The sequence below is a fragment of the Artemia sp. Qi Xiang Cuo genome, chromosome 11 (genome assembly GCF_049724085.1).
Source record: "Artemia sp. Qi Xiang Cuo chromosome 11, ASM4972408v1, whole genome shotgun sequence".
NCBI classification, from domain to species: domain Eukaryota; kingdom Metazoa; phylum Arthropoda; class Branchiopoda; order Anostraca; family Artemiidae; genus Artemia; species Artemia sp. Qi Xiang Cuo.
The window spans coordinates 49,859,159-49,885,482 of record NC_142804.1 but is presented as its reverse complement, the minus strand read 5'-3'; the positions used below and the strand labels follow the sequence as shown (position 1 = coordinate 49,885,482).

General features: G+C 34.5%; 1 protein-coding gene across 1 annotated transcript in view; it reads right to left on the bottom strand.

Annotated features, from left to right (window-relative positions):
• Positions 1-26,324, bottom strand: part of LOC148947086 (tyrosine-protein phosphatase Lar-like) — a 98,158-nt gene that overhangs the window by 64,258 nt on the left and 7,576 nt on the right. The window contains exon 3 of the mRNA XM_089096508.1: positions 3,836-4,141. Within this exon, the coding sequence (XP_088952634.1) occupies positions 3,836-4,141 (306 nt within the window). The remainder of the gene's footprint in view (positions 1-3,835; positions 4,142-26,324) is intronic.

Below are 26,324 nucleotides of genomic sequence, written 5' to 3'. Positions count from 1 at the left end.
TGATCATTATTTGGGTGGGATCAAACTTTTTCGAAAATTAATCTTTTTCTAGAGCCCAAAATCGGATTATTAATAGTTCATTCATTTTATATTCTATTTCTTGTGCAACTATGAGCATGGTTAATGTTGGAATACCTTCATATTCCCGTATTTCCAGAAACAAAAAGTATAATCCCGCAAAAACGGTAATTTTACCGTGTGAATTGATCATTTAGAGCCGTTCCAGAATTTTTAGCCGTGTCTCTAAAATTCAATACTTTTGAGGAGGGGTGGGCAAACTTGGACCTACCAAATAAGTCATATACGCAAATAATTTAATTAACAAAAGTTAAATGTTTTCAGTTTTTACGAGTTTTACGAAGAAAACGAGTTTTTGCGACCATTAGTAAAATTGGGAGAAAAAATGTTCCAATTATGATTCAATTGCCAAAATTGATGTTTGTCCAGGAACAGCGAGATAAGTAATAAAATGAGTAATTTAACGATTCAAGGGCAATCTTTGAAGCCTTGGAACAGTCGGGTAGAGTGCATTTTCTTGGTACTTTACTGTTGAGGTCAAACTACATGATGCTCCCACTGAGGGGGTAATAACTGACCGTCGCAGATGTCCCTTCCTCCGTGCCTCCGGCAAACCCGAAACAGCATGCTACTGGAAGCGAAGGAACACAGTTTTATCTTTGGTTTATGGAAAGCGTACGGCGCATGTTTTACGACGGCAAGCTTTCTCCTCTTGAGAGGTTATCTTTACTTGGTCGTGTTGTTTACTGCGTTCGACATTGGAGATCCTGGGTCCTAAAAAGTGGACATTATGGTTTGAACGAGAATTTTATTACCACAAACCTTTACCATTGCCTAGAGATAAATATGCATTCCCTAGTGCTTCTCATTCGTCGATTCAAACGGGTTGGGCTCGAACGTCTTTTCAAACTCTCCAACATGATATCGGCTTGTATGCCGGAAAACCAGATCAACTCAAAAACCTTTCAGACAAAGAAAAATGCAATCTTTTAACAAGTCACTTCAAGCCGAACCAGAATTTTCCATCTCATTCGAAAGCATTTATCGAAAAGGGAAAAACAAAAGTTCGATCCTTTCAGTACTCCTGGTTATAAACTTTCCCAGAATGGTTGGTCTTCAGTCCATCGTGCATGGGTCTTTTGTGCAAAATGCGTTTTATTCGCTTGTCAAGCTGCTGGGAAGGGTAGCCATCAGGTTCAAGGCTCTCTAGTCTCGAAACCATACACAGGACTCAAGCATTTCCTTTCAGACATGCGGGCGCATCAGAACTCTTGTTACCATCTTGATTCAATGATTAGCGCCGAAAGCGTTGTCTCCGTTTATGAAAAACGAACTAGGAGCATTGTGTCTGCTATATCGAGTGCAGAGCCTGAAATAAAAAAGGAAAATCGAGAAATTCTAACACCAAGTCTGCGCGCAGTCCTTTTTTGCGGGTGGAATGAGTTACCTCTGCGAGGACACAGAGAGGAGAGTAAACTATGCTACAGAACTAACGTAAATGAAGGCATTTTTCGTGGTGTTATGCGTTTAATGGTAGAGAGTGGAGAGAAATGTCTAAAAGAACACTTCAAAAATGGCGCAAAAAATGCGCAGTATATATCTCCCATCATTCAAAACGACCTGATTGATTGTGCCGCGTCCATTATTGTGCCTAGCATTGTGAGTGATGTAAATAGTTCAGTAGCATTTTCAATCCTTGCCGACAAGACTACAGACATTTCCAATAAGGAACAGTTAGTTCTTGTAGTCATATACTACAATGAAACTCGTGCTTTACTTGAAGAGCGGTTTCTCGGGTTTTCTGTTTGCGGAAATCTCACCGGCTCTGCAGTAGCGGAGCAAATCATCAGCCACTGCATTGCGTTCGGCTTAAAAATGGAGAAATTTGTGGGGGTTGGTTTTGATGGGGCCAGCAACATGTCAGGCTGCTATTCTGGTGCACAGGCAGAAATTGGGAAAAAATATCCGCATGTGATCTACACCCACTGTGCGTCGCACAGATTAAATTTGGCTTTATGTAAAATTAGTCGGGTAGGACTTGTTAGATCAACCTTTGCTACTATACAGCGGATTGTATCATTTTTATCATCCTCACCAAAAAGAACGAATATGTCTGTAGAAGCGGTCGCTGTCGTTTGTCCCGATAGTCCTGTGAGAAAGCTTGTGAAGTTGTGCGAAAAGAGATTGGTGGTGCGTCACGATTGGATTTTAGTTTTTATGTCTTTGTATTGTGTGATTATTTCCGTACTTGAGGAAACAGTTGGGAGCATACGGTGCGATACGGAAGTTATTTCAAAAGCGAAAGTATTGGTTTCAGCAGCAACCGAATTTAGTTTTATGTTCACGTTGGCTATGCTAGAGTTTGTTAGTGCCATAATGCTCTCTGTCTCTAAGGCGCTGCAAGCCGAAGATTTAGACTTAGTTGGGTGCTGTCGGCACATTAAGCTATGTTCTGATACTTTACTGCAGTCAAAACAAAATGATTTTGAAACAGTTTTTCAGAAAGCCTATGAGCTGGCACAAGAGGTAAATGTGGCTCCGGCTGTTCCCAGGTCTATCCGCCGAACGTCCATCAACGATAATGAGTCCATCAAGGTTTTTTATCGCGAGTCATTGTTCGATCCGTACTTTGCTTCACTTATTGAAGAACTTGATCAAAGATTTTTGCGCCACCAGGAGGCATCTTTCAAAATCGGAAGGCTTTTGCCAGCTAACATTGAGTCATTAAATATTAATGAATTTTTGAACGCTGTTGCTGTTTACGAGGGATTTCACAGGGGTAGACGTGCGCTCGAATGTGAGTAAGTCCTTTGGAAACAGAAGTGGCTCGGAAAGTCTGAGAAACCATCAACTGTTGCTTCGACTCTTACGTCATGCAATGCAAAATTTTTTCCCATGCATTCAAAGGCTTTTGACAATTTTTCAGACATTACCAGTGACTACCGCTTCTGCTGAGAGGAGCTTTAGCTGTCTTAAGCGATTAAAAACCTATCCGCAGAGCTCCACGGGCGAGGAGCGTCTGAACGGACTAGCTAACATGACCCTGAACCAGGATATCCAGGTCGATGCTGACCAAGGTTTTGATCCATTTGCAGCCAAAAAAGACCGGCGGCTATTACTGTGAGAGGTTAGACAGTCTTTCGTTGCTCGTTTCTCAAGTGCAGTTGATTCTGTTTTTTAAATTTTAATTGTGCTTTATCCTCTGTAAACAATGTTAATATCAATACATTTCTTGCTTTCACGGCTGTTATAATAGGTAGACTGAGGCCCCACCACTCCGAAACCAAATTCTGGGCTACTGTCTTTGATATAATATTATTTTTATTTATTTGGTTCTCTAAAACAAGGGTCCCATAGGCAAATATAAGGAATAATGCACTTCTTTATTTTATATTTTCTAAATTCTGCCGCTTCGTGGCAGTTCCAAAACAACTACTCGCCCAAAATAGAAACTCTCACTGATTCGAACTTTTTTTTTTAATTCTGACTTTGTTGGCAAAATATTGTCATCCATTCTCAAACAAAAAAAGTCTACAACTAGAAATACTCATGACAAGTGCGTACTTTTCATTTCTTTACCTAGCTACACCCCCCTAACCCCCGCCTGAAATCTTGCACTATGATAAATAATTTTCTTGCTCACATGACTGCAATAAAAAGGTAGACTGACGCCCCCCCCCCCGAAACAAAATCCAGGATACGCCACTGTTGATGCCATACTTCTGGTCAGGAAGCCCAAAAACTGATATAAAGCCAAAACGTGGGTGGAAAACGGAAACATTAGAATTCAATGTAAAATCAACTCAAAAAGACTTACCTAGAACTTGAAGAGTAAACTGCGGCGAAACAACCGTTCCAATTTTATTTTCAGCGACACATTCATATCGACCTTGGTCACTTTCATCACTTTCAAAAACATCAAAACGTCCAACGTTGTCATTCATGCTGACGCGGTACCGAGAGTTGCTCAAATTCAGGGGGTGGGAGTCACGGATCCACGTCACAACTGGTGGAGGGTTGCCTTCGACTTCACATATCAAAGTTGTATTACGACCCTTTTCAACTTGAGGTGTTGGTACCGGATTTCTTGTGATACACGGAAAGCCATGCGGAACTTTGTTTTCTAAAAAAAAAGTATATGTATATATAACATGTAGATGCCGTCAAAGTTCATATAGACAAAGGCAGATACCAAGAAGTTGATAAGTACAGAAACACTGGCAAACTGAACTGAAAACACTGAAAACATTGGAAAAACAGTGAAAACAGTGGAAACTGAAATATTTTCAGTTTCTAAACGGTGCAGCCTTCGTGCTACAAGGACAGAAAACTCGGAATCAAAACAGCAGCTGTAACAAAAAATTTTACCCATTAATGAATTAACAGGAAGGGAATTGAACGACCAGGAATGAAAAACTGGTCAACACTAATGTTCTTCCTTCCTCAGTTTTCCAGTATGCTTGATATTGCTCACAATCCCTTATCTACTTAAATCAATTGCGTTTGAACCCTTGCAGAGACCATAGTGATTCTTTCACGCTGTGCCATAGAACCTTCCACACTAGCACAACTGAAGACGTTATGTCGGGGTACGTAATTTTACGGAACAAATTTTGTCCGTACCGTAGGCAGTGTCAAAGAATTTTACGCCACGCAAAATTTTGTTACGTTATAGAAAATAGCTATATAGTAGCAATAAATTAGAATTTCTATATGAGCAATTAAGAAATCTTAAAAATAAGTTATTAAACTTTTTCCAGAGAGCCTTTTACGTTTGATAAGAGCTTGAATAGCCATCTCCATTCCACATTTTTGAATAGTTGGCTTAAGATGATTGTAATGATTTTAGACGATGATTATGATAGTTTTATGGATACTGTCAGACAAGACTGTTGAAGTCTTTCACGATTGAATCCTATCACTTACGATTAATGTGATAAAAGTGTGTGCATGTACAGTGTTTGTTATTGGGAAGTGTGCATAAATTTTTCGGGTGGGGGGAGAGTGAATTTTTGCTAGGGGGATTTTTACGGGGAACATTTTCCATGGGGAGGGAATTTTCGGGGGGGGGGGGGTGGAATTTATGTTTCTGGGGAAATTTTACACTGGGGAATTTGCCAGAATTCCTACACGAAATTATTTTAATTTGTCTTACTTTCTTTTTAGCAACTCAATTTTACGTGTGGATACGTTAAGGATAATTGTCAGGGGTTAAGTTTCTCCGGGACTGAATTGTCTAGATGTGAAAAGACTTGTTCAAGTGCAAAAGATTATACTTAACATAACGAAACTTAACTACTTTGCATAGAAAATTCCATACATAATGTGAAAACAGTTAAGTCTTTGCAAATAATTCCACATTTAAAGGAGGATGTGCAAATGAGATAAAGGTGCAGAACTTAAGCTAAATGTGAAGTTGAATGGCTCTGTTAAAGGAAATATTACAAAACAAAAGGAGCAGTACCATTAGATTTCTTATTATGTGTTTGTTTTAATATAATAGTCACTACCCTGACAATAAGCCCCCCCCTCCCTCTGGTGGTCCCATATATAGGCCTAATAGTGTATTTCTCCGTTATTTTTAACGTCGTGATACGTCATCTTCTTTGTTATCAATTACAGCCTGAGTGATTGATTTCGAAATTGGATAAAAATATTATTTGAAATGATTTAACTTGTGGATAACATTGAAAAAAAAATATCATAATCTGATTGAAAGAAATTGGTTGAATATTACAAAACAATAATGTCACTGTTTTAGTGCTTTCTTAGTTTTGTATATATTCTAGAACCATATCTGGGATCACTAGGGGGAGGGATTGTCAGAAAAATTACTATAATATTTGGAAAGAGCCTAAAATAAGGAACCTACTTGTAGTACTCTTTTTGTTTTATAATGTTATAAAAAATATAATGTTATAATTCTCTTTACAGAATCCGTCCAACTACTTATTTAGCGAGGTTGATTTTCAACTAAGAAACAAAAATAAATAAAGCTCTAATGAATGAATAAAACTAAAACTGCTGCCAAAGTTAATATAGATGGCACAAATTACAAGAGGTATATCTTTGTGCTTCAGTGCTAAACTGGGAAATCGAATAAATCTTACAACCATTAAAAAACATTAATGGATCATTTTACTCACCAGCCATCTCTCATCAAACCTACTTTTTTCATATATTTGATATACTTTTTGGAGCAATATTTAATATAGAAACCCTTCCTGAGATCCCAAGCTCAGGGCCTAAAAACTACAATCTTGTGAAAGAACCCCAAGGAGAGCCAGCTCTGAGTGGAGGATGTTAAGAAAGGGCTGAAGGAAGGAAGAGGAAAGAGAGAAAGGAAGGTGTTCTAACTGAAACACTACAACCACTAACAACTTACTGGAGCGACAAAGGCCAACACAGCTACACACGCTCCTCCTCCATCCCACTATATTCAAAGCCTCCCTCTTTAAACACTCTCATGAAGTTCCTATATATAATAAGTCCTTGCTTGCAACCTCTTTCTACCCTATTCGGGGACGACCTACTTTTCGTTTAGGCAAAGATGGTTGGCCAAAAAGGACAATCTTTGGCAATTTGGCATCCTTCATCCACAGAACGTGTCTTAGCCATTTCAAATTTTTAGTAGCTCAAAACACACTGGTTAAAAGATCTTTCAGCTTTTCCAAATAATCCCGATAAAACTATTTAGTATTCACAGTACAACTCAATCCTCGTGTACTGCAATATTCAGAATCAAAATATGATCTTTAATTGCGACTGAAAATAAAACAAGACTAATATTAATGTTTTTCCAGTTTGCCTAAAATTAATATAAAACAAATACAGAAAGAAGTTCTCTCCACCCCTCCATGTGTATTTAAAAATAAGACAATTTAAGAAACATTATGAAATTATTTTTGTTAGGTTTTCCTCTATTTTTAACGTCATTCAATAAAATAACAATAAAAACAAGAATTATATGCATATAAGGAGTTTTGTAATGTATGATCAAACTAATATCTAGAAATTCACCTGAGTCCGTTTAGGGAAAAATATAATACCATTTTATGTTCTTTTTGTCTTTTTTCTCGTAGAATTTAACGCTACTTGTCAAAAATTATCTTGGCCAACAGAACTCTGAGATACACAAGAAAAAAATCCAGTTCCAAAAAAATTAAAAGAGTGCAGTAGTAGTAGTGGGGAGAGGGGTTACAGACCTCATACCTTTCTATTTTGGACCACTCTATAGTATGGGTTTTCGTTTAAAAAGTTGCTGCTGAGCTTTGTTAAATATGTTGGAACATCACACACCATAGCTACGAGACGGTCCCTTGAAAATCTACATGATAAACTTTGCAAAGAGGTTAGCAAGATAGAAGATGAAAATACAAGAACGTTACCAAGTCAATATTTTCCATCATTAGGGTTAACTAAGCATTCCAAATGGAATAACAAAGGTCGACAGGGAAACTAATCAGCAGAGAAAGGAGTTAGGTAAAGAGATTAAATTGTCCTCATCTTCTGAACCAAATTTTGACGGAAGTAGTTGCCTAATTGAAGGAAAGTGTTTTATAATGATAAGGCCAAACTTCATGGAAATTTAAAGAGGAATTTTGCTCGAAACATTTCGAACTTCATTGAATACGTTCGGCGACATTTAGACATTACCACTCAAAAGAAAGATATGTAGGAATTCACTTCGGAGAGGGCCCAAGTAAGAAAAAGCTCAATAAAATATTATGTCATCAAAGAATCAGAGCGCATCAAAGGGGAGGGGGGCACTGGGTTTGAAGCCAACCCCCCCCCCCAAAAAAATCTCTGACTCGTGAATTGGGCTTAAAATGCAGTTAGGAAGGCTATTTCTAAAAAAAAAAACTAAAAATTATTCATCTGAATCATAAATTCATCTTAAAATTGCGAACACAAGCCCTTATCCTCCCCCCACCCATCGCCAGCTTAAATTCCTGGATACGGTCTTGCTAAGTGTACAGAGCGTGCCCAAGGCCAGAAAGCACATCTCGCATCTTTTTGGAAACTGGATTAGTGTTTTCGAAAATCACCAAGGGTAAATCATAGGCAGCGCAATCGCGCAACCTAAGTAAAGAGCGATGTTGGCACAATGTATCATTATTTTTTTTTTTCATACCAGGGCACTTCGTATAGAAGGAGTTGTCGTAGAAACTTCGAAAAGGGCTCATTCGAGAGAAAATTGGAGTGGTTAGTGCGCTTTTTAATAGTCGAAAGTGATTGGAGGGCAAGTAGCCTCCAATGGTTAGCCATGCCTATCATTCTCCCAAACACATCCAATCAAAATTTTGATATAGCCATTTTGTCCAGCGTAGTTGATTTACAGATAGAAAATATGTTTTTGAGGAGGACACTCCCCCAAAACCCCCAGAGCAAGGGTTTTAAGTTACGCCCTGGGGGCATATAAGAACGATGTTGGCACAATATACTATTTATTATTTTTTTTCCCTTTAGAGCAGGGCACTTCGTATCGAAGAAGTTGTCGTAGAAATTTCGAAAAGGGCTTATTCAATTGGAAATTGGAGTGGCTTGTGCCCTTTTAATAGCCGAAAGTGATTGGAAGGCAACTAACACCCCTGCCACGCCCACCATTTCCTCAAACACATCCAATCAAAATTTTGAGATAGCCATTTTGTTCAGAGTGGTTGATTTCCAGATAGAAATTATATTTTTGAGGAGGACAATCCCCCACAGCAATCAGGGTAAGGGTTGTAAGTTAAGCCCTGGGGGTTTTTATAGAAGGCGTTGCCGTAGAAACTTCAAAAAAGGCTCATTCGATTGGAAATTCAAAGGGCTATTGCCTTTTTCAATAGTCGATTGGACTCAAAACCCCTATGCCTTCCCAAGGCCAGAACAAAATTTGCACTTTACTGGAAAAAATACAAATGAATGTGTATTGTCAGTTTAAAATACATATACTGATGTTTAGTATTCAAAATGTTAATATTATTTGATTTATTAAAGTTAAAAAAGTAAAAACATTTATATTTTTTCAGTAAAGTGCAAGTTTTGTTCTGGCCTTGGGAAGGCATATGGGTTTTGAGCCCAACTTATGTTAATTTCTGCTCGTTTTGAGTTTGACTCGGTTATTTATTGTAATTTCTGTTCGTTTTGGGTTTCATTTATTTATCGACGCTGATTTGTGGTAGTTTCACGCTTGGTAGATTGAATCTATTTTTGCTCATTTTTTGTTTAATGGAGTTCTTTACTTTTCTTTGAAAAACTTATTTTGCGGAAAAAGTTATTTTAATTAATTTATACAAAGGTCAAATTTCGGCTGCCTTGTAGCATCGGATGGTATATTACAAGAAGTACTCTCCCTTTGAATTTTTTAAATTCAGAGCCAAATCTCCAAAATTCAGGGTATTTTCTGGGAAAACCGCACGGAATCTTTGTGGCAAAATCGGAGACGGATAATGCAACTACCCCACACAGAGTCTTCAAATGCTTCAATTTGTAGCTTCAAGTGTTACAGTGCGTAACTTCCATTGTTATAATTTGAAGCTTTATAACCTAACAATTGCAATTTTGAGGTAAGAAACACCCTTCGAATGTAATAGACAAAGCTACAATTGTAGCTAGTTTATCTCAAGATATCTCAGGAAAGCTATCACTTGAGCGGTCTGGAACACAGCTCAAATGGGAGTAACGTTTGTAGGTTGTTTGCAGATTTAAGAGACTGTAATAACTTTTAAATTAGGTGAGGCTAGCTTTTAAAATTTGCTTAAAATGTCTGCGTTATGACCAGCCAAGTCCAATGATAACTTAGATTTTAAACTACATAAGCACTACTTGGTTCTGAGCAACAATTTTTAGATATAAAAGACAGGGATTCCATCCCATTAGGCAAGGATGTTCATATCTTAACAACTTGGATAATATAAGCCTATCTTAGCCAACCGCACTTTGAAGAAAATTCTTCAATATTTCAACGGCTTATGGCGTAAGTATATACCTTCTTTTGAATTCGCCGCCTTTACGTTCCTTCCGGTTTTTCTGGTAGGTAAACAGGTCATTACACTCGGTCATTACACTCTTTGTCAAGAGGAATGAGTACAATACATCTTTCAAAGAGGAACGAGTATGCAATACCGGGTCCTAGCGTGATTGATTTTTTGGACAATTGCCTTTAGTCAAGACTAGTTTTTTGGGAATGTGTCGTTTCTAAAGCTAACTCTCATTTGAAAAAGGGGTATAAAGCTTTTTGATTTTGATAAGAATTTCACAATGAATGTATCGTTTGACGTGGGCATTTTTTATGAGCCAATCAGAGGTTGTTCAATATATGATAACTTGATTTGTGGTTGGGATTTGAATAAAAGAAATGGTTATGTTATTTGCTTGCATGTATAGGAATTCCCAAGTTATTTGCTTGCGTGTATAGAAATTCCCATGTTATTTGCTTGCTTGTATAGGAAATCCCATGTTATTTGCTTGCTTTTATATGAATTCCCACGATATTTTGCTTGCGTGTATAGTAATTCCCAGGTTATTTGCTTGCATGTATAGGAATCCCCATGTTATTTGCTTGCTTGTATAGGAATCCCCATGTTATTTGCTTGCTTGTATAGGAATTCCCATGTTATTTGCTTGCAGGTATAGAAATTCCCTTGTTATTTGCTTGCCTGTATAGGAATTCCCATGTTATTTGCTTGCGTGTATAGGAATTCCCATGTTATTTGCTTGCATGTATAGGAATTCCCATGTTATTTGCTTGCGTGTATAGGAATTCCCATGTTATTTGCTTGCATGTATAGGAATTCCCTTGTTATTTGCTTGCGTGTATAGGAATTCCCATCGTATTTGCTTGCATGTATAGGAAATCCGATGTTATGTGCTTGCGTGCATAGGAAGTACCATGTTAGTGGCTTGCGTGTATAGGAATTCCCATGGTATTTGCTTGCATGTATAGGAATTCAAATGTTATTTGCTTGCGTGTATAGGAATTCCCATGTTATTGGCTTGCGTGTATAGGAATTCCCATGTTATTTGCTTGCATGTATTGGAACTCCCATGTTATTTGCTTGCATGTATAGGTATTACCAATTTAATTTGCTTGCTTGTATAGGAATTCCCGTGTTATTTGCTTGCATGTATAGGAATTCCCATGTTATTTGCTTGCGTGTATAGGAATTCCCATGCTATTTTCAGGGCTTATACATTAAGGCAACATTAGGTGATTTCAAAAAATATGGCCCGAAGTCATTACGCCAGTATATACCTTCTTTTGAATTCGTAGACTTTACGTTCCGTCTGGTTTTTCTGGTAGGTAAACAGGTCATTACACTCGGTCATTACACTCTTTGTCAAGAGGAATGAATACAATACATCTTTCAAAGAGGAACGAGTACGCAATACTGGGTCCTAGCGTGATTGATTTTTTGGACAATTGCCTTTAGTCAAGACTAGTTTTTTGGGAATGTGTCGTTGCTAAAGCTAACTCTCATTGGAAAAAGGGGTATAAAGCTTTTTGTTTTTGATAAGAATTGCACAATGAATGTATCGTTTGACGTGGGCATTTCTTATGAGCCAATCAGAGGTTGTTCAATATATGATAACTTGATTTGTGGTTGGGATTTGAATAAAAGAAATAGTTATGTTATTTGCTTGCATGTATAGGAATTCCCCAGTTATTTCTTTGCGTGTATAGGAATTCCCTTGTTATTTGCTTGCATGTATAGGAAATCCAATTTTATTTGCTTGCTTTTAAATGAATTCCCACGTTATTTTGCTTGCGGTTATAGTAATTCCCATGTTATTCGATTGAATGTATAGGAATTCCCTTGTTATTTGCTTGCGTGTATAGGAATCCCCATGTTATTTGCTTGCGTGTATAGGAATTCCCATGTTATTTGCTTGCAGGTATAGATATTCCCTTGTTATTTCCTTGCATGTATAGGAATTCCAATGTTATTTGCTTGCGTGTATAGGAAGTCACCTGTTATTTGATTGCTTGTATAGTATTGCCCTTGGTATTTGCGAGTTAGTATATGTATTCCCATTTGAAGTTCGTTCAGGTTTTGTAAGTCACTTGTTCTTCTCAAGCGCGTATAAGAATTCACATCATATTTGATTGCAGGTATAGGTATTCATCAGCTATTTTAGTTAGTTCATAGAAACTCCCATGATCTTTGATTTCGTGTATAGGAATTCACATGTTATTTGTTTGCGTGTATAGGAATTCCCTTGTTATTTGCTTGCGTGTATAGGAAGTCCCATGTTATTGGCTTGCGTGTATAGGCATTCCCATGTCATTTGCTTGCATTTATAGGCACCCCCCTGTTATTTTCTTGCATATATAGGTATTCCCACGTTTTTTTGCTTGCGTGTATAGGAATTCCTGAGTTATTTGCTTGCTTGTATAGGAATTCCCATGTTATTTGCTTGCGTGTATAGGAATTCCCATGCTATTTTAAGGGCTTTTGTCCCCCCCCCATGCGATTATACGAGGTTATGTCCCCTTCCTATGCTATTCCAGGAGCTTATGTTCCTTCCTATGCTATCATAAGGCGCTTTTCCGTGTGGTTTTTCTTTACTTGGTACCCATTAAAAACAAAATTTTGGTGTTAAATAAGTGGTTCTTATATCTTTTAAAAGAGCTTTACAGGGTTTGAGACACTCTTTTGCCTGATTCCGTTTTATTTTTCTTTACTTAGTGTTCATTAAAAACGAAATTTTTGTGTTAAATAAGTAGTTCTTGTATATTTTAAAAGAGCTTTACGGGGTTTGAGAGACTCGGTTGTCTGATTCCGTGTCATTTTTCTTTACTTGGTGCCCATTAAAAAAGTTTCTAGCGAAAACCCCGTGTGGATGAGTTGAAATAAAAAAATTTAACAAGAAATGGCTGAAAAGTGTTGTGGGGGAGATGAGTTGATTGGCAGAAGGATGTATTAGCGAATTTAAAGTGGAGGGCGAGTTGCTAGCGAAAAATCTAAGCTAATAGGAGTTTTTGACCATAAACTCTAGTTTTTTGTAAGAAAATTATGGAAAATACAATTCGTTGGTTCATAGGTGAAACTTAAGTCCAGGTATGGATAGAAAAATAAACTATTTCTGTTGAATCTGAGCTAATAAGAGTTTTTGACCATAAACTCTATTTTCCTGTAAGAAAATTATGCAAAATACAAGTCTCTCGTTAAAATGTGAAACTTAGGTCCATTCTCTGGTTCAAATGTGGAAAAACCCGTGTGAATGAGTTAAAATAGAAATTGTTTTACAAGAAATGACTGAAAAGTGTTTTGGAGGAGATGGGTTAATTGGCAGAAGGATGTATTATCGTAGTTATAGTGGAGGCCGACTTTCTAGCGAAAAACCCGTGCGGATGAGTTGAAATAAACTATTTTAACAAGAAATGTCCGAAAAGTGTTTTGGGGGAGATGGGTTGATTGGCAGAAGTATTTATTAGCGAAGTTATAGTGGAGTGCAAGTTGCTAGTGAAAAATCTAAGCTAATAAGGGTTTTTGACCGTAAACTCTAGTTTTTTGTAAGAAAATTATGGAAAATACAATTTGTTGGTTCATAGGTGAAACTTAAGTCCAGGTATGTATTGAAAAATAAACTATTTCTGTAGAATCTGAGATAATAAGGGCTTTTGACCATAAACTCTAGTTTCCTGTAAGAAAATTATGGAAAATACAATTCTCACGATCAAAAGTGAAACTTAGGTCAATTCTCTGGTTCAAATGTGAAACTTAAGGCTAGTTTCGGATACTCATAATAATGAGGACTGATGGTTCTAATTAAATATTTTTTTTTTCATAAAAGCAAACTATTTTTTTAAACTTCGAAATTATTCAACTTTTTTTTTTGTACGTATCTTAAAATGAAAAAATATGCTTACGGCTCCAACAATTGTAATCTGTGATTGGTCAGAGACACAATGTGGCTTTCCCACTGACATTCTATGTCCGGAAATTGACACTACCTAGTCTATTGCATGTATTAAATCAGCATTATTTACGCAGTAGTACGATAAACACATAAGTCATATCTTTTAAAAAAGTGAAGATGGAGCATTTTAATAAAGTGTGTTCACATGTCAATGTTATAGTAGCATTGAATGCTGACAAGGAGAAGTATTTAAACTATGAAACAAGTAAAAATGGTAGCACTATTGGAAATGTATGTGTGCATTGTCATGACAGTAAGGAATTTAATTTCTTTGGAGTACCAAAAAATTCAACTCTTTTTATGGTGGATATGCAAGAGTGAGATATCCAGAGATGATAGCACTCAAAGAAAATGCCAACATAAAAATAATAGTTGATGAAGAGGGACATCTTCTTGCCAGTGCTTGTGGTAAAATGCTACCTATTGTTACACCCCATCGTCAACTTTCGGGTATTAGCATTCAACGGAAGATCAGAAGGAGACATGCATACTCTTCTACTAATATCATAAACCATATCTTGTCGACGTGCCGAAACTGTTACCTGTGTAAAAATAATGTTGTAATAGACAGTGAAATTGCTGGAAAAATAAAAAGGGCATTGGCAGAAAATATCACTAAGGAATATAATTATGAATCGATGAAAAATAAAGTGCCAGCAAACTTCACTACCGTTCATCAAACAATTAATGAACCAAATATTAGCAAAGATAAAGTGCATATTGAATATGTGGATAACCCTCCATAAGAAATGTGTTCACATGCTAGTGTTATTGTAGCATTGAATGCTGACAAGGAGAAGTATTTGAACTATGAAACAAGTACAAGTGGTAGCACTATCAGAAACGTATGCGTGCGTTGTCATGACACTTTAGAATTAAATTTCTTTGGAATACCAAAATAATTTAATTATACAAATGGTGGATATGTGGAAGTGTCATTTCCAGAGATTTTAGTACTCAAATGGAATTCCAACATAAAAATTATAGTTGATGAACAGGGGTATCTTTATGCGAGTGCTATAGGTAACACGCTATCCATTGATAGAACGTTTCGTCGGCTTTTAGATATTAGCATTCAAATAACAGCAAAGAGAAAAAGAAAGGCCTACTCTGCTACTAATATTATAAACCATATCTTTTCTACGTGTCTAAACTATTACCTGTGTAAAAAAAATGTGGTAATAGACATTGAAATCGCCAGAAGAATAAAAAGGGAATTGTCAGAAAATATCACTATGGAATATGAAGATGAAACGATGAAAAACAAAGCACTAGCAAACGTTACTGGCATTGATCAAACAGTCAATGAATCAAATATTACCAAAGACGAAAAGCATATTGAGCCTGTTCATGAGACACCAGTAAAAATTGTGTATGATTCAAAATGGAATAATGATTATTCTACTGATTACGAACTAAGAGAAGATAATAACTACAATATCAAGAGAGAACATGGTGAACCATTTTATTGGAACAGATTCAAAATGTCCAAAGTTAATCATTGATATTAATAATGTATCATAATATATTTTTGTATTAATATTCTACATAACACTATTTCATTAAAAAACATTACATTGTTATGTGTTCATTATTTTTTAGAATAAGCTAGCACGTCAAGCGTTTAGAATATCTATTAAAACATCGACGATGTAAGAAAAGGAATTTGCGTACATCTATTGTCAAACACATGGGGTAACATTGTCAAAATCTAGGTATCAGAATAAAAAATTGTAGGTAAGCAAGTAAGCAAGTAAGTAAGTACGTAAGCAAGGAAGTAAGTAAGTAAGCAAGTAACAAACTCTTTCTTGAATTCACCTCATGGATACACAATGCAAAAATTTCATTTAAGAAATTATGAAAAAAATTGTAAGAAAGAACAAAAAATTGTAAGCAAGTAACAAACCCTTTCCTGAAGTCACCTCTCGGATACACAATGCAGAAACTTCATTTAAGAAATTATCCAAAAATTGTAAGTAAGTAGCAAATTCTTTCTTGGATAAACAAAAAAAGTCATTTCATTCAAGAAATTATGAAAAAATTCTAAATAAGTAACAAATCCTTTCTTGAAATTACCTCATGGATACACAACGCAGAAATTTCATTTAAGAAATTATCAAAAATTGTAAGTAAATAGCAAATTCTTTCTTGAATTCACCAGCTGGATAAACAAAAAGACATTTCGTTCAAGAAATTATGACAAAAAATTCTAAGTAAGTAACAAACTCTTTCTTGAAGTTACCTCATGGATACACACTGCAGAAATTTCATTTAAGAAATCACCTGCTGGATAAACAAAAAAGACATTTCGTTCAAGAAACTATGACAAAATTCCAAGTAAGTAACAAACTCTTTATTGTTTTTATGACTTAGATACACGATGTAGAAATTTAATTCAAGAAATTATGAAAAAATTCTCAGCAAGTAACAATTTCTTTCTTGAAGTCAACTTTTGTGTAGAAATTTAATTCAAGAAATTATGAAAAAATTCTCAGCAAGTAACAATTTCTTTCTTGAAGTCAACTCTTGGATACACAATACGGGAATTTCATTCAAGAAATTATGAAAAAATTGTAACTAAGTAGCAAATTCTTTCTTGAATTCACTTGTTGAATAAACAAAAAGGTATTTCATTCAAGAAATTATGACAAAATTCTAAGTAAGTAACAAACTCTTTATTGTTTTCACGAGTTAGATATACGATGTAGAAATTAAATTCAAGAAATTATGAAAACATTCTCAGTCTAAGTAGCAAATTCTTTATTGAATTCACCTGTTAGATAAACAAAAAGACATTTCGTTCAAGAAATTATGACAAAATTCTAAGTAAGTAACAAACTCTTTATTGTTTTCACGAGTTAGATAAACGATGTAGAAATTAATTTCAAGAAATTATGAAAAAATTCTCAGTAAGTAACCGTTTCTTTCTTGAAGTCAACTGTTGGATACACAGTACGGAAATTTCATTCAAGAAATTATGAAAATATTTGTAAGTAAGTAACAAACTCTTTATTGATTCCTCCTCTTGGATATACAGTACAGATACTTCATTCAAGAAATTATGAAAAAATCGCAAGTAAGTAACTTTTTTTCTCTTTATCACAAACAATTTTCGCTTAGCTACATGATGTAGAAATTTAATTCAAGAAACTATGAAAAAATTCTCAGTAATTAACAATTTCTTTCTTGAAGTCAACTCTTAGATACACAATAAGGAAATTTCATTCAAGAAATTATGAAGGTATTTGTAAATAAGTAACAATCTCTTTATTGATTTCACCTCTTGAATATTCAGTACAGATACTTCATTCAAGAAACTTGATTAAAAACGTTTTGAAACTAGATGCTATTTGCATACCTGTCGTTGGCACCTTTCCAAATGAGCAGGGATTCCCCACTGTTTCTTACACATTGCGAAAAGTGAGCAGTACGAAAACTCCACGTTTTCACCCAGACGGGTTTCTTAGACAACACACCAACAAAGATAACACAAACACACATAGAGACGAGACCCGCACAGACACGACACACAAACAGAGTCATAGTGAGAGAGATATCCAAAAAGTTGGGTTGATCTAGGTTCACTTAGAGTGGCGCGCCACTCTAAGTGAACCTAGATCAACCCAACTTTTGGATATCTCTCTCACTATGACTCTGTTTGTGTGTCGTGTCTGTGCGTGTCTCGTCTCTATGTGTGTGTGTGTTATCTTTGTGGGTGTGTTGTCTAAGAAACCAGTCTGGGTGAAAACGTGGAGTTTTCGTACTGCTCACTTTTCGCAATGTGTAAGAAACAGTGGGGAATCCCCGCTCATTTGGAAAGGTGCCAACGAAAGACATGCAAATAGCATGTAGTTTCAAAACGTTTTTAATCAAGTTTCATGAATTAAGTATCCGTACTGAATATTCAAGAGGTGAAATCAATAAAGAGATTGTTACTTACTTACAAATACCTTCATAATTTCTTGAATGAAATTTCCGTATTGTGTATCTAAGAGTTGACTTCAAGAAAGAAATTGTTAATTACTAAGAATTTTTTCATAATTTCTTGAATTAAATTTCTACATCATGTAGCTAAGTGAAAATTGTTTGTGATAAAGAGAAAAAAAGTTACTTACTTGCGATTTTTTCATAATTTCTTGAATGAAGTATCTGTACTGTATATCCAAGAGGTGGAATCAATAAAGAGTTTGTTACTTACTTACAAATATTTTCATAATTTCTTGAATGAAATTTCCGTACTGTGTATCCAACGGTTGACTTCAAGAAAGAAACGGTTACTTACTGAGAATTTTTTCATAATTTCTTGAAATTAATTTCTACATCGTTTATCTAACTCGTGAAAACAATAAAGAGTTTGTTACTTACTTAGAATTTTGTCATAATTTCATGAACGAAATGTCTTTTTGTTTATACAAAAGGTGAATTCAAGAAAGAATTTGCTACTTAGACTGAGAATTTTTTAATAATTTCTTGAATTTAATTTCTACATCGTATATCTACCTCTTGATAACAATAAAAATTTTGTTACTTACTTAGAATTTTGTCATAATTTCTTTAATGAAATTTCTTTTTGTTTATTCAACAAGTGAATTCAAGAAAGAATTTGCTACTTAGTTACTATTTTTTCATAATTTCATGTTTGAAATTACTTCATTGTGTATCCAAGAGTTGACTTCAAGAAAGAAATTGTTACTTACTGAGAATTTTTTCATCATTTCTTGAATTAAATTTCTACACAAGAGTTGACTTCAAGAAAGAAATTGTTACTTGCTGAGAATTTTTCATAATTTCTTGAATTAAATTTCTACATCGTGTATCTAAGTCATGAAAACAATAAAGAGTTTGTTACTTACTTGGAATTTTGTCATAGTTTCTTGAACGAAATGTCTTTTTGTTTATCCAGCAGGTGATTTCTTAAATGAAATTTCTGCATTGTGTATCCATGAGGTAACTTCAAGAAAGAGTTTGTTACTTACTTAGAATTTTTGTCATAATTTCTTGAACGAAATGTCTTTTTGTTTATCCAGCTGGTGAATTCAAGAAAGAATTTGCTATTTACTTACAATTTTTGATAATTTCTTAAATGAATTTTCTGCGTTGTGTATCCATGAGGTAATTTCAAGAAAGTATTTGTTACTTATTTAGAATTTTTTCATAATTTCTTGAATGAAATGACTTTTTTGTTTATCCAAGAGGCGAATTCAGAAAATTTGCTACTTACTTACAATTTTTTGATAATGTCTTAAATGAAGCTTCTGCATTGTGCATCCGAAAGTTGACTTCAGGAAAGGGTTTGTTACTTGCTTACAATTTTTTGTTCTTGCTTACAATTTTTTTCATAATTTCTTAAATGAAATTTCTGCATTGTGTATCCATGAGGTGAATTCAAGAAAGAGTTTGTTACTTACTTACTTACTTACTTCCTTACTTACTTACTTACTTGCTTACTTACTTACCTACAATTTTTCATTCTGATACCTAGATTTTGACAATGTTACCCCATGTTTTTGACAATAGATGTATGCAAAGTCCTTTTCTAACATCGTCGATGTTTTAATAGACATTCTAAACGCTTGACGTGCTAGCTTACTCTAAAAAATAATGAACACATAACAATGTAATGTTTTTTAATGAAATAGTGTTATGTAGAATATTAATAGAAAAATATATTATGATACATTATTAATATCAATGATTAACTTTGGACATTTTGAATCTGTTCCAATAAAATGGTTCACCATGTTCTCTCTTAATAGTGTAGTTATTGTCTTCTCTTAGTTCGTAATCAGTAGAATAATCATTATTCCATTTTGAATCATACACAATTTTTACCGGTGTCTCATGAACAGGCTCAATATGCTTTTCGTCTTTGGTATTATTTGATTCATTGACTGTTTGATCAAAGCCAGTAACGTTTGCTAGTGCTTTGATTTTCATCGTTTCATCTTCATATTCCATAGTGATATATTCTGACAATACCCTTTTTATTCTTCTGGCGATTTCAATGTCTATTACCACATTTTTTTTACACAGGTAATAGTTTAGACATGTAGAAAAGATATGGTTTATAATATTAGTAGCAGATTAGGCCTTTCTTTTTCTCTTTGCTGTTATTTGAATGATAATACCTAAAAGCCGACGAAACGTTCTATCAATGGGTAGCGTGTTACCTATAGCACTCGCATGAAGATACCCCTGTTCATCAACTATTATTTTTATGTTGTAATTCTCTTTGAGTACTAAAATCTCTGGAAATGACACTTTCCCATATTCACCATTTGTATAATTGAATTTTTTTGGTATTCCAAAGAAATTTAATTCTAAAGTGTCATGACAACGCACGCATACGTTTCCGATAGTGCTATCACTTGTACTTGTTTCATAGTTCAAATAGTTCTCCTTGTCAGCATTCAATGCTACAATAACAATAGCATGTGAACACATTTCTAATGGAGGGTTATCCACATATTCAATATGCACTTTATCTTTGCTAATATTTGGTTCATTAATTGTTTGATTAGCGGTAGTGAAGTTTGCTGCCACTTTATTTTTCATCGATTCATATTTATATTCCTTAGTAATATTTTCTGCCAATGCCCTTTTTATTTTTCCGGCAATTTGACTGTCTATTACAACATTATTTTTACAAAGGTAACAGTTTCGGCACGTCGACAAGATATGGTTTATGATATTAGTAGAAGAGTATGCATGTCTCCTTTTGATCTTCCGTTGAATGCTAATACCCGAAAGTTGACGATGGGGTGTAACAATAGGTAGCATTTTACCACAAGCACTGGCAAGAAGATGTCCTTCTTCATCAACTATTATTTTTATTTTGGCATTTTCTTTGAGTGCTATCATCTCTGGATATCTCACTCTTGCATATCCACCATAAAAAGAGTTGAATTTTTTGGTACTCCAAAGAAATTAAATTCCTTACTGTCATGACAATGCACACATACATTTCCAATAGTGCTACCATTTTTACTTGTTTCATATTTTAAATACTTCTCCTTGTCAGCATTCAATGCTACAATAACATTGACATGTGAACACACTTTATTAAAATGCTCCATCTTCACTTATTTAAAAGATATGACTTATGTGTTTATCGTACTACTGCGTAAAAAATACTGATTTAATACATGCAATAGACTAGGTAGTGTCGATATCCGGACATAGAATATCAGTGGGAAAGCCACATTGTGTCTCTGACCAATCACAGAGCACAATTGTTAGAGCCGTAAGCATATTTTATCATTTTAAGATACGTACAAAAAAAAGTTGAATAATTTCGAAGTTTAAAAAAAATAGTTTGCTTTTATGAAAAAAAAAATATTGAATTAGAACCATCAGTCCTCATTATTATGAGTATCCGAAACTGGACTTAAGTTTCACATTTGAATCAGAGAATTGACCTAAGTTTCACATTTGAACGTGAGAATTGTATTTTCCATAATTTCCTTACAGGAAACTAGAGTTTATAGGCAAAAACCCTTATTAGCTCAGATTCTACAGAAATATTTTATTTTTCAATCCATACCTGGACTTAAGTTTCACCTATGAACCAACAAATTGTATTTTCCATAATTTTCTTACAAAAAACTAGAGTTTACGGTCAAAAACCCTTATTAGCTTAGATTTTTCACGAGCAACTTGCCCTCCACTATAACTTCACTAATACATACTTCTGCCAATCAACCCATCTTCCCCAAAACACTTTTCGGACATTTCTTGTTAAAATAGTTTATTTCAACTCATCCGCACGGGTGTTTCGCTAGCAAGTCGGCCTCCACTATAACTACGCTAATACATCCTTCTGCCAATTAACCCATCTCCTCCAAAACACTTTTCAGTCATTTCTTGTAAAACAATTTCTATTTTAACTCATTCACACGGGTTTTTTCCACATTTGAACCAGAGAATGGACCTAAGTTTCACATTTGAACGAGAGAATTGTATTTTGCATAATTTTCTTACAGGAAACTAGAGTTTATGGTCAAAAACCCTTATTAGCTCAGATTCTACAGAAATAGTTTATTTTTCGATCCATACTTGGACTTAAGTTTCACCTATGAACCAAAAAATTGCATTTTCCATAATTTTCTTACAAAAAACTAGAGTTTATGGTCAAAAACTCTTATTAGCTTAGATTTTTCGCTAGCAACTCGCCCTCCACTTTAACTTCGCTAATACATCCTTCTGCCAATCAACCCATCTCCCCAAAACACTTTTCAGCCATTTCTCGTTAAAAATTTTTATTTCAACTCATCCACATTGTTTTTTTGCTATCAGATTTCTTAATTTTTACAAATTACAGAAAAAAACTACTTAATTAGTCCACAGAGTGTCTCAAAGCCCTTAAATGTCTTTGAGAAGATAAACGAACACATTGAATAACAACAATATATCATTTTCAATTAGAAAGAAGTATAGAACCATCAAACGGACTAAGGCAAAAGAGTGTCTCAAATCCTGTAAAGCTCTTTTAAAAGATATAAGAACCACTTATTTAACACGAAAATTTTGTTTTTAATGGGTACCAAGTAAAAAAAAACCACACGGAAAAGCCCCTGATAATAGCATAGGAAGGAACATAAGCTCCTGGAATAGCATAGGAAGGGGACATAAACTCTTAGAATAGCCTGGGGGGGGGACATAAGCCCTTAAAATAGCATGGGAATTCCTATACACGCAAGCAAATAACATGGGAATTCCTATACATGCAAGCAAATAACATGGGAATTCCTATACACGCAAGCAAATAACATGGGAATTCCTATACATGCAAGAAAATAACATGGGGTTTCCTATACATGCAAGCAAATAACATGGGAATTCCTATACACGCAAGCAAATACCATGGGAATTCCTATACACGCAAGCAAATAACATGGGAATTCCTATACAAGCAAGCAAATAACATGGGATGTCCTATACAAGCAAGCAAATAACATGGGAATTCCTATACACGCAAGCAAATAACATCGGAATTCCTATACAAGCAAGCAAATAAGATGGGAATTCCTATACAAGCAAGCAAATAACAAGGGAATTCCTATACATGCAAGCAAATAACATGGGAATTCCTATACACGCAAGCAAATAACATGGGAATTCCTATACATGCAAGCAAATAACAAGGGAATTCCTATACACGCAAGCAAATAACATGGGAATTACTAGACAAGCAATCAAATAACCAGTGAATATCTATACCTGCAAGCAAATAACATGGGAATTCCTATACACGCAAGCAAATAACATGGGGATTCCTATACACGCAAGCAAATAACAAGGGGATTCCTATACATGCAAGCAAATAACATGGGAATTCCTATACACGCAAGCAAAATAACTTGGGAATTCCTATACAAGCAAGCAAATAACATGGGATTTACTATACATGCAAGCAAATAACATGGGAATTCCTATACACGCAAGAAAATAACTTGGGAATTCCTATACATGCAAGCAAATAACATAACAATTTCTTTTATTCAAATCCCAACCACAAATCAAGTTATCATATATTGAACAACCTCTGATTGGCTCATACGAAATGCCCACGTCAAACGATACATTCATTGTGCAATTCTTATCAAAAACAAAAAGCTTTATACCCCTTTTTCCAATGAGAGTTAGCTTTAGCAACGACACATTCCCAAAAAACTAGTCTTGACTAAAGGCAATTGTCCAAAAAATCAATCACGCTAGGACCCGTATTGCATACTCGTTCCTCTTTGAAAGATGTATTGTACTCATTCCTCTTGACAAAGAGTGTAATGACCGAGTGTAATGACCTGTTTACCTACCAGAAAAACCGGAAGGAACGTAAAGGCGACGAATTCAAAAGAAGGTATATACTGGCGTAATGACTTCGGGCCATATTTTTTGAAATCACCTAATGTTGCCTTAATGAAGACTGATAACTGTATTTTAACGTAGAGATTGGATTTGTGATACAATATTACTGCTGTGTTATAAAACTATGTCTTAAGAAAAAAAATATTTTCTTGGAACTATTTTGGTCCTTTTCTCAGATTAAGAAAATGTGAACAAAATATTCAAACCAATAATTTAGCAAAGTCTATTTCGATAAAATTCTAAAGTAATGATTGCCACAAAAAGCGTTCCGTACTTCCAACGAGAAAAATAATAATAACAATTTAATGTGCTTCATACAAAAATAAAGCGAAATTATAAAAAAAAAACACTCTGATTTTGACATATTTTTCTAATTTGAATCCCCAAACCAAAATCGTTAAAACCGAAAGCTTTAAAAAACCTTATTTCGGACCATTTCTAAATTAAGAATATATTAGTTACGCTTCAGTTTTGAGCATACGATATTGAAAGAAATAACTGATCGAAATTTAATTTATCAATGGTAAATTTCTAAAGCCCTGATTGCCGCAAAAAGCATTCTGTACTTGCAAAAAAATCCCAATTTTATGCATTGCATACAAAAATGAAGCGAAATTATCCAGCAAAACGATGTAATTTTCATTTATTTTTGCAATTCAGATTCTCATATACAAAATAGCGTTAAAAACTTGAATTTGGCTGTTTTCATAAACATTGAGAAAATCCTAGATGCACCTTTTTGTTTTGAGAATACGATTTTTAAACAAAAAATAGCTAGGTATTTAATTTAATAATAGTAAAATTCAATGCCACGATTGCCACAAATACAAAATTTAAGCAGTATTATCAAGCATAAGTATATTTTCCGTGTGATTTCTCATTTGAATCCTTGAACAAAAACTATAAATGGCAAAATAGAAAAACCTTATTTCTTCTCTTTTTTAAATTCAAGGACATGTTAATTGCACCCTTTCGTTTCGAAAATACATATTTAAATAAATATTTACTCAGCATTTAGTCTTAGCAATATTGAAATTCAATGCAAAAACTAATGAATAGGAATTTTTAAGCAAAATGATATTTAAGCTATTGTCAGGACCTTCTACAAAAGGACCGTACATCTGCTATTTCTAAGAGCCGAATGTAATACTAAAGCCCTCAGAAATAAAAAAAAAACTTTTCGCAAATTAGGCTCTCAACGTTGCTAAATCAAAATGAAACTATTTCAGCTCGAAAAGTTAGTTCTGCAATGGATAAAAAGTTTCGAAATAATTTTTGTACGGTTTTCTTTCTTTTTTTTAAGAAAAGTTGGCATTTGTATGTACGATTTTTTTTTTAGAGAATCTTATGTGTTAACCACAAAAATTTAACGCACTAAATTAAGAGTTAACAGAACTGCTATATACAAAAGCTTTGCCCTCAAAAATGGGAGGTCAATGAAATTTTGGAATTTCTATGGTAAAAATTTTGTGCTTCCGAAATGTAAAATATTACATTCATTACTTTTATCGCAGAATATTCTTTAACTTGTTTTCATTGCACACATTATTTTTATAAAATTAGAGTTGTTTGACGTTTCATTAGTTTTTAACAGTTTTATTAACATAATTTTTATAACTCTATTCTACCAAAGATAACAATTTTATTCACTTTTTTACTTCAATTTTGAGTTTTATTTTGAAGTTTTACCAAAATTTTGAGTTTTACCAAAAACTTGTAGTTTCCGAACGTTTCTTTTAAAATGTCAACTAGTCCAAATTCACGCATTATTCTGTCATTATTTAACTTAAATTCCGACGAACTAGAATTTTACTAAAGGCAAATTTAATGCTTATATTAAATCAGGGTCAGATCCAGGGGGACGGGATGCAAAAGAATTTTAGCGTCGAAAGTCCGTTTTCGAGGTATTACTTAACCCAAGCGGAGCTTCAGGTATGTACTATCTCCCGGATACCATTCATAGACTGTATAACCTAAGCATTCTTTCTGAGTCAATCTTTCCGAGTAGGATTAAGTCGATATCCACTCAATCCTTCGAGTGTTTTACTATCATTGACTTTTGCTAATAGCCTGACATTGGAAAAGGTGACCAACATGTCACAGAACAGGTTTAACCAGTAAAATGCGGAGATTTTTTGAAGTTTGCCCAGACACAGAAACTTGTTACGGAAAAGTAAAATCCATCCGGAACGTCATTTTTTGAACAACGAATTAAGAATAGCGTTTTCATTCAAATAAAGTTTCCTCGTCTATTCTACCGAGTGAATACTATACTGACAAAACATCCGCGTCCACCAACAGCAAAGAAAAAATCATTCCACAAATCAATTTAAGAGGCAAAATAGGTGCATTTTTTGAAGTTTCCTAAGAGACTTGTCAATTGGACAATGAAAATGTCCACCTGCATATATTGATGACTTCAAAATAAACGTATCTAAAATAGTGTTCCTATAACAAAAATAAACCTTATTCCGTCTATTCTAAATTAATCTCATACAAAAATCACATTCGTGTACACCAACACCGAAAAGCTT